The 10,000-nt window shown below is 39.9% G+C and overlaps 1 protein-coding gene across 3 annotated transcripts in view; it reads right to left on the reverse strand.

Moving 5' to 3' along the window:
• Window positions 1-2,374: 2,374 nt before the first annotated feature.
• Window positions 2,375-10,000, reverse strand: part of LOC138042235 (cytochrome P450 3A41-like) — a 20,838-nt gene continuing 13,212 nt past the window's right edge. For all 3 annotated transcript variants that reach the window (XM_068888049.1, XM_068888048.1, XM_068888050.1), the window contains 9 exons: window positions 9,964-10,000; window positions 8,813-8,901; window positions 8,546-8,685; window positions 7,600-7,727; window positions 7,032-7,250; window positions 5,694-5,782; window positions 4,618-4,755; window positions 3,822-3,984; window positions 2,375-3,055 (listed from right to left, as the gene is read on the reverse strand). The exon at window positions 9,964-10,000 is cut by the window's right edge and continues 80 nt beyond it. In XM_068888049.1, the coding sequence (XP_068744150.1) occupies window positions 2,975-3,055; window positions 3,822-3,984; window positions 4,618-4,755; window positions 5,694-5,782; window positions 7,032-7,250; window positions 7,600-7,727; window positions 8,546-8,685; window positions 8,813-8,901; window positions 9,964-10,000 (1,084 nt within the window). In that variant the 3' untranslated portion in view covers window positions 2,375-2,974. The remainder of the gene's footprint in view (window positions 3,056-3,821; window positions 3,985-4,617; window positions 4,756-5,693; window positions 5,783-7,031; window positions 7,251-7,599; window positions 7,728-8,545; window positions 8,686-8,812; window positions 8,902-9,963) is intronic.

The following is a 10,000-nucleotide window of genomic DNA, read 5'->3' on the forward strand; positions in this document are numbered from 1 at the left end:
CGTGCTGAACGAAAAACAGTAGCATCTGAAACTAAAATAAGTCCATCACGGATTACTGGCATGCGCACGGACATGTACAGAGACCGGATAGTGGACCAGGAAAATCATGGGTTTAAGTGTCGTAAGTTTATCCTACAGCTCTTTAGTGTAAACTTCCCGATATGATCTGCTAAAACACATTAATTCAAGTAAGAGACATCTTCAGCGATTCCCAGTTCCTCTCGAAAATGACAGGCAAAGACAGAAAATACGTTCACTATTCTAAACTTTTACTATGCAACACGCGTTAATTTAGTCGGAAAGAGACGGCCACTTGTCACATTTATGCTGTTCTAACTGTGAAAAAACACAAAACTGAAGCTGATACTGATCGTTTAGCAGACATCTTTTCTCCTACTTCCAGTCTTACACATCCTTGCGCAGATTTAAATGCGGGGCAAATGATGATGCCCAAAGACGCCACTATGCGCCATACCTAATAAATCTTCACTCGCATGTTCATGTTACCTCAAGTGACGCGTTTTACTGCACCATTGAAAACAATGCCATGTTCAGGTGCAGACTGTCGTCTTACACTTCTGTAAAAAAACTAGTTCTTCTTATCATGGAGCACCTGAAATGGCGGCTGTTAGGTGCCAAGTAGCGGAATAATATGACATAACTGGTTCATTGTAAATCTCTTCTAGGTAAAAATGCAACCATAACAGGTGCCCAAATTTTGCTACTTATAATTATGTGGTACAGAATAAATCAGAATCTTTTGAAAAATTCATTTCGTACTAAAATGGCTCGCAATATATATTCTATAAATAAAACAAATGAATAGACCACTAATTGGTTTTAATAAAAATGGTAGAAGGGATAGCTCTCGAAAGATATTCAATATAGTTAAAAGTGACTTCAGTTGACTATTTTAAAAATCTTGGCCTTTATAATTTTATAACTTCGCATCCTCAAAAGTAGGAGGGCTCTCATCAGTGTGCGTGAGATTAGCTACCACAGTAGAGGGCTGGTCAAATTTCGACGCGGCGGCATCATTTTCAGTTTTTGAATACACGCTGGATGACAGGAGGATCCGGATCACCGTTGGCGGAGAGAAGAAGTCTTATAGACGTTTGCCGTGTATAACCGTTTGTACTTCGCGCTTAGTACATTATTCGTGCTTGTCTCGACGTTGCCCGTGATTCCCCCGTCCCGTCCCGACTAAATACCCTAAGGTTTTCGGGGATGACAAATGCAACGTTGCATCTTCATGTATAATTAATTAATGATAACCGAAATAACTTGATTGTCCGACGTCTAGATCTTCACGAACTCGCTTCGAAGTGCAAAATCAATTATGAACTGGGGCCTACTCTAATCCTTGAAAACTGCTGGTGCTCTGCCTGACCGAAATGCTCTTCCTGCTCATACAAGAAACTCATCCTATGACGCTTTTAAAGGAGTGTTGTATCATAATTTCAGATCATGGCAAGAAATGAGGTTTTCCTCCATGCATCATAGCCTTTGTACTTTTGTAATCAAATAGTAAGTGTGGGTAATCAAATGGTGACGAGTCAAATTAGGGAATAATTTCACGCGCGTCTAAAACGCAAGTGAAATTATTCCCTAAGTATTCCACGAGTATACCATTTGATTAGTTGTTAACATCATGGGTGACAAATTACATTCATAAGACGCCATTTTGGTACTGTAGAAAACGTAGCCTTGTCTACATTGTAATTTCACATAAGAAATTATAAATTAACGCAAGAGAATTATCAAGGTAAGAGAGTAAATCCCCAGTTAAGTCCAGTTAATAAGTTATTTTGAGTTTTATTGATGTGTTCACATGACGTCACGGCTGCCATGTTGGTGTTCCAAAACAAAGAAATGGCGGCCATGATGGTTGAACGTTGTTGGGGTATCCTCGCCTTAATGAGAGCCACGCTCAAACACTGTCCCCAAGTGTTTGATCGCGAATCATTTTGTCTTTATCAGCACTTAAATGGTTCGAAACTGTTCTCTTGTCGTGCGTAGCAACAGAATATCCACATTTCCTGTTCATTCTAGTAAGATCTTTACTAAATAATAATGATAATGATAATGATAATGATAAAAGTTCTTAAACGCTCCCAAGTTCTCAAAGCCTTTTAAAAATATCAACAGAGTTGCTCAGTCTAATAACGTGCAGTAGCGGATTCCATAACTTCGGAGCAATTGCCATCGATACGTATACCTCATTTGACCCCCCATATTTACGATTCGCGATCTGCTCTGTTCCATTTACAAAATGATGGATTTTCCAGGTGGAGCATACTCAGTCCTTTCTCTTTTCGACTCATTGCCACCATTTTGCCGTAAACATCAGAAACATGTGGTCAAACGCTTCGAGTTCAGTAAAATATCCATTTATTAACCATTTGTATTTAAGCATTGCTTAAAAATTCCAACATTAACAATGTTCAATCAAAGAAATGAAATGAAATAAGTAGCTTGTTCATTTCTAGGTCACATTTAGCCACATCTTGGTGCGAAAATGACAGTCAGATTACTATTAACTTTATAAACTGAAACTTTTGTGCACTTTTTTAGAAGCAGCCATAATTATCTTGAACGCCTTCCCGAAAGGTTACCAAGGTTACAGATCCAATTTCGGATTTCGCGTTTATTCGGCCGCAAAATCGGGCAAACCTCGGATCAAAAATTCGTGTTTAGATTAGCCGAAAGGAACACACCCCAAGGTTTTCATTCTCAAGCAACTCCCGCTTCTTGTGCTTGGTGCTACTCCGGGATGAGATGGCGCTTGTGCGAACATTCTCGACAAACGTTAATGTATCTCACGAACAAGCTTCCTCTCCAAATGAAGAAAAATAATGTCGAGCACAGAGCACTTACTGGGGTAATTTTAATTATCCCACCTGAGGAAGACTATAGATTACGATCGCAATGAAAACGGCTCAAGAGAAATATCTGATATCAATGAGCTCTTCTTTTAATCCCGCGGTGAAAGCCTCAGCATGACTTTTCCGGCAGGACACTTCAAAGTCGAACTAAGTGCAGCTTCTATCGGAACCTATAGGTAAGAAAATAAGATCAAGATAACGTCATATTTGAAATCGTACCACGAACAGGTTAAGTGAAATTTTATTTCAACTGTTAAAGTGTCTTCGACTATAGAGCACCAAGTAGGAATTATACAAAAAACAGCCACTTCTCCCTTTCATCTGTAACCTGCACTTCAAATATATAAAAGGAAAGGAACTTTATTTAAGTGTCTAGTCGTTGGACATTACTAAACCACCAAACAGCGAAACAGCGAAACACTGAAACATCGAAACAGAAAATCCAACCGTTGTCGGTTAGTATTCAATGTATGGTGGGGTCATACGTGGTGTTTTAGTGTTTCGTTTCGCTGTTTCGTTGTTTAGTAATGTCCCTAGTAGTCGTTCTAGCGCTGGAGCACTAATTGGGGACACTGTAAACTGAAATTAACAATTAAAGCAAATCAAGTCAAATGTTGGTTTTTGAGACGGAAAACCTCTCGGTGCAGAGTAGAGAACCAACAAACTCAACACACATATGAAGCCGAGTCTGCGGGGAATCGAACCAGGGGAGGCAGGCGGGAGGCGAGTGTTCTCACCACTACTACCCAAAGAGAAATGTCAATTTAAAGACTGCAGGAGAACGGTGATAAGACTGGGGCTATGAAAGAATAAGAGACAGTGAAGAGAAGAGCAGGGCAAGGGACAAAACAACCTGCAATTTATCTGGATTCTCTGTACAGACAGCCTCATGATCAGACTGTGAAAATGTCACAAGATCAAATGTTTAAATCTTACCGCAGTCTTCTCGGTACGTTCGAGTTTATACTTTTTCAGTAACTTCACTAGCGTTAGTTTCAGTTCCATCAAGGCAAATCGCATCCCAACACAGTTGCGGGGACCATAACCAAATGGAAGAAATGTGTAAGGGTGGCGCTTTGCTTTCTCGGCTTCAGTGAACCTGCAAAATCAAAATCAATGCAAAGAAACTAAATAATTATAAAGATGCTACATGAAAAACAGGTTATAATTCGCAGCGCATTTGGATTGCTGATACACAAACAAATGTCCCTCAAAGGAAACCTTCACTGCTACAATGAAAAAAAATACTCAAACCAAACGGCGGAACTAATATTAGGCTGATTTAGCAACTGAACGGGAACGTTAGTGGCGACGGCGCGCGCAGAAAAAACACCAATGAGAATTCAGAATAGAGTAGACTCCACTCTTTTCCTCTCTATTCTAAATTCTCATTTTCCCGCGCGCGACGTCGCCACTCACGTTCCCGTTCTGTTGCTAAATCAGCCTAATGTTGGATTGGGCGCCGACTTCGTTCTCTGTAGCCTTTATTTCCTCTTGCTTCAAGTTATTAAGGCAAACTTTTATGGACAGAAACTTTGCTTATGTAATAATACCTCAGCCTCGATGAGTAATAGCCTTGTTTTGACAGACAGATAAATTGTCAGTAAGCTTATTTGAAAGCAACTGCGGTTGGTGTAACCATGACATTGTAGATTCGCAAATTATTTCAGTCATTGCGAGGTGTGAAATAACATGAATTGACGAACATTTATTTATGGAATTAAAATCTTACCTTTCCGGATCGAACTTTTCCGGATCTGGCCAAATCTCTGGATCATGATGGATAGCATACACTGGGATCATGATCGGCATTCCATTTGGGATGTCTACTCCTTTAACGGTACAGCCCTCGTTGCAATCTCTCTGAAGTCTGAGACGAGAAAGAATAATTACTTTCTAAAGCAATTTATGAGTCTCCGTCAATACAAACACGATGTTTCAATTTTCTTCATTGAAGAAAATAAAGAAGAGCTTTACTGATCAAAGCAAACTGCCGTGAATGCTAACAGTTTTCAAGGCAAGCTGACTTTACCGCTTTTCAAAGTATGCCTTGCGGGAAATTTTTGTAAAGGGGCTGTCAGTAGTGGATTCTTTTTGAAATGAATTTACAACGAGGAAATTTAGCAAGCGCATTCATACGTTTATCTAGAAGATTTATGAGTGCCTCCCAGGAGGAAGGAGGGGGGGGGGGGGGTTGTTCTCTTGTTCCCTTTACTTTCAAACTTGTTTACAGTTTTTTGATCCCTAAAATTGTTTATATTCCCTTGTCATTGGTTCCGTGTTCCCCAGTTCAAATTAGGCTTGTTCCATTTTTTCCCAAAACCACTGGAAGGGGTTCATTTTTTCTTTGACAACTGAGGGCAACCTTCTAAGTGAGAATTGAACGAGCTATTCATTGGTGTTCAGCATACGTGGGAAGTGTCATGATGGCGATTTTTCGCCGAGCTTTGAATGTAATGGAGTCAAAGTGTGTGACTACCAACGCAGAGAGTCACGTGATTAGTGTGTTTTGAGGAGGGAGTGGTTTTTTGTGTGTGTAAGTTCAAAGTGGCCGCTACAGCTCGGTGAGTGTTTTCCTTTTCGTCAAAGTTTTGCCTATTTGTACCTTAGTAATCGTTGCGTTACCTTTCTGTTAGAAAACCGCCAAACGTGGAGTGTTTACGAGAACGCAAACGTGATATTGTCACAGTGGAATAAAGTTGTTGTGTTAAAAGTTGTCCGGTGTCCGGTATTTACTCGCCCGCCATCGGAATCGGTCGTGGTTTGGTGGTGACAAAATGATTAATTGCAGTGTATATTACAACTTACACAAATCCAGGAGGATACATTCTCATTGCTTCGTTTATAACCATGTCCAGATAATCCATTTTGTGAAGAACATCATATGAAGGTGGTTCCTGGAGATAAAGGAAATATACGACGATTGATTGAGAATCTCTCTCTGAATTGCTACTTTCCTACCCCATTCATAACAATTTAATTCCTGGACAATTTAACATGTTCTACGGGTGAATTGCTCAGTGTCTTACACTTGCTGTATGACACCTTTCAAAAACAAGATTCAGCAATTTTAACTTGCGGGGCTTGGTGATGAGGATGATTATGTTGATGTCTCAACATTAATCTTAAAAATGACTAGCTATCATTAATCAGACTCTAGCTATCATATTATCACTTCCTTATGTTTCATGTTCTCTTATAGGTTCTTGCTCTATCTACGTGAAAATGCTAGCTGTCTGTGAATGTATGTGTATACCTATTAATTTATTTTTTATTTGATTTATTTCTTTACCTGATTTACTATTAATCTATTTTTCTAAATTTTATTGTAAGTTACCCAGCCCGCCTCGATTAGCTTTGTTAACCAAACAAAATGAAAATGAAAAACACACACACTAGGCAAACTAAAATCAACGGCTTATTCTCTACATTTACAACAAGAGCGGTCCCCTCCAACATTGGACAACGCGGACGAGATGAAATAGACGTAAACTAGCATGGATCTTAGGGAAAGACAACAACGGCTGAGTGCAAGAAGAGCATCTACACATAGCGAAGATATCGTTGACGTCACCTATTATCATGAATGTGCCAACCAGCGGAGGGCCGAAAAATTCCACCTCTTAACTTGCTCAACTAACTAAGATGATCTTTTCAACTTTCATTTCGAAGTAAAAAGTGCTAGTACGTACCAACGTTTATAAACAGTATGGATGCTTTCGTTAGCTTCAAATCTCCAGACAAGTTAGAATAAGAGAATTTAGGCACTTTATGACAAAATGCAGTTTGCCATTTCACGTACAAACGCGATGCTAAGTTTCTCTATTGTTACAGTTCTTCAGTTAGAGTGGTTTTCAATTGAGTGTCGTAAAAACATTACTAAAGTCACTACTTCGACCAATCCCAGCTCTTGCAAACAGCGCAATGAAACAATCCAAATTCGTAGCAATTCCATGTAACTTGCTCAAAGCGCGGATAAAATCGCCCGTGCAAGTCGCGATTGGTTTTGGTTCTTCCTTTCCATTGGTTAATAAACTGACGCGAAATTCTTTAACCAATCACTAAGCGGAGCAATTGCAATCGCGTGATTACTTTCGACAGCCATTTGAAAACTGCTCTAACGTCACAAAGATATGAACGACATACTTCATCATCAGGCCACATCCGGTCGATCTCATCTCTCAGTTTGTCCTGCACCTGCGTATCCACAGCGAGATGATAACAGACAAATCCCAGAGTGGTGCTGGAAGTTTCATATCCGGCGAGAAGGAACACAAGAGTTTGAGCCTGGATGTCTTCAATGTCGATTTTTTCGCCCCCTGATTTTTCTTTTGCATCGAGCATCAACTGAAGCATGTCTTTCCTCTGCGTAAGAGAAAACAAAAATTGGTTTTATCAACGGAGTTGATAATGTAAATTGACCACCGTACAGAGAGATTCTAAAAGCTGACGTTTCGAGCGTTAGCCCTTCGTCAGAGCGAAGGCAGGCTTTCCATCCAATGACCACGCAACGCTCTTCAATTGGTAAGTTAGCACACAGCTCTATTGTGTTTGAAGTTTGCCTCCATTGTCATGTGTGCTCCGGAGTTGTTTTATTAGTAGGCCGATCCTGAACCGGCGGGCGACGATGTAACAAGTGCTTCGAATTCTTAAGTGACTCTATTGATAGGGACTTCTAATTGGCTATACACCACACTGAGCAAAACACACTTACATGAGATTTGCTGTGGCCGTTTAATTTGGACCTTTCAGCAATAATATCAGATGCTACTTTCCCGATCCCCTCAAATTTCAAGGCATCTGGGATATATTTGAACAGGTACCTTGCAAATGGTAACAGCACTAACAGGAAAAAGAAAAAACAAGAACACGGCAATTGTTAGTAATCATCGTAATCGTCATTGTTAATTGGTAAGAGCAGTAATTGAAAAGAGAACGATAACTAAATAAACACAGGCAGAATCCTCTACTAAGAAGGCACGAGGCTTAAAGTATGAGAATTAACAAATTGATGTGAGTTTTTCTTGCGTGTGTCCTGTTATTGATCATGAATTGCGTCATAACATTGTCAAAGTAGCTGTGGATTCATGAGGCGATAGCCTTAGTGGATCCGCAGACTGCTTTGACAATGTTATGACGAAATTCACTGTCAATAACAGGACAGACGCATGAAAAACTGACATCAATTTGTTCTTTACAATAACAAAAAGGCAGAGGGGTCAAAATTAAGTCAAAACAAGAGAAGAAACGCCCCTATGGGGAACGGTTTATTAAGTATGCATTTTATTGTATTGTACTTTCTGAATTCGCTTTTTTCACATTCCTCATATCTGCCATATAACATTTGTCCCCCAAATTTTGCATAAATCATTGTTTTCAAATGCTCTTGGGAATATGCAGTGTCGCAAGGCCATTTGAAATCAATACACCTTATTCCAAAATGGCCGCCATTTTAGTATTATTTTGTTTCCGTGCAAATTGCCCCTTATGGCCTCGTTTAAGGTTAAACATTCTTTTGAATTTTACGTTTGAAAGCGAGGCCATAATGGCCAATTTGCATGGAAACAAATTAAAGAAAACTAAAATGGTGGCCATTTTGGAATAAGGCAAGTAAACTGTATTATGGGGAATGTGAAAAAAAAAATGAAAAAAAATCTTACAAAGGAATCCAACCAATGGTTTCGGAGCCAAAGCGCTTTTTGCGTGCTCAGTGATGGGATCGTTTTCAACAGTCTGTGTTTCTGCTTTGACTCCAAACGCTGTTGACAAAATAACGTCCATGGTAAGTCCCTGAAGCCAACTGTAAAACAAAAGAAAGACAATTCAAAATACTGAAGGTTCTTCTCCAGTCATGAAAGGGGAGAAATATAATCATTAACATTCCCAGGCATGTATAATTACGCAAAAGCAATTTTTAGTTAAAGTACCTGTGGAAATCGACAATTTCTCCTGTCTTGGAAATCCTGTCCACTTTTTGGAGTAAAGTATCGATGGCTTCATTGATGAATGGCATCATCTAAAAGGCGAAGAATGCATCAGACATATATAACAGCTTTAGCTGACACATGATAACTAACCTGGCATGGTCGGGCCCTTGATCTCGGAGTAGACTAACTGTTCTTGATTTGGTATGTTCCACACCTTTGGGCTATGGGCTATGCCTGAATCAGGTACATGACGATTTTCACCCCGAGCGGCTTAATCACGCGACCTTTTTTAGCCACGCGGACAAGAAGTAAACATTTCGCATGCCAGAACAGATTTTAAACTGAATTAATCCTCTTAAACTTTAATAGTGAAAAGATATTTGGCAATATAAATGTTGTAGTGTAAAAACAAGGTAAAAGGAAAACAGCTCACTTCCAGTTTTTGAAAGTGGCTTCAATACGTCGCATGCTTGAGCTCTCTATTAGAGTTATTCGGAACACGTTGAAAAAAGCTCGAAGATCGATCATGCAAGGCTCTAGCCATAAGCAATATGTTGAGCGACAACTCGTATTCAGTTAAACGTACATTCGAATGACACCTTTTGGGCGCTATTAGAAACGGGTCATTTCTTTGGACATTTCGAATTCAGTCAAGAAACTGCGCTGCAACGTTCAGTCGGAAGCCTTCACCTTTACATACATACACACATACATACTTAAATTAACCACTCCCCATACGGGCTTCCCAGGGTCAATGAAACACAATCACCGAAACGACAGAAAACAACAACAACTGTTAAGACTCCCAACTGGCCGGGGGCAAACCAGCTGACTATTTGCAAGTGCGGCCGACAAGATGAGCCAGGGACTACCACGAACAAATTCAACGAGTGGTCAGAACGAGTCTTGAAACCGAGAACTCCGAATCTCAAGGCAAGCGTCCTAACCACTGGGCCACATTGCCTCCAGCCTTTACCACCAACAATGCAAGTTTCGTTGTGTTTAAAAGAACAAGATGTGAGAGGTATGTCTTATTATTTCACTTAATCGGTTCCTTTTCAACTTTTAAGGGGAGCGTCACTTAACAGACGAAGTTTACAGCTCCAAGAGAAGATAATATTTCATTTTCCTACTATTGTAAGTACACTTGCCTGCTTAATTTTAGACGCACTGAAAGTAGGTGTTAAA

Source organism: Montipora capricornis, chromosome 3 (genome assembly GCF_036669925.1).
Source record: "Montipora capricornis isolate CH-2021 chromosome 3, ASM3666992v2, whole genome shotgun sequence".
NCBI lineage: Eukaryota > Metazoa > Cnidaria > Anthozoa > Scleractinia > Acroporidae > Montipora > Montipora capricornis.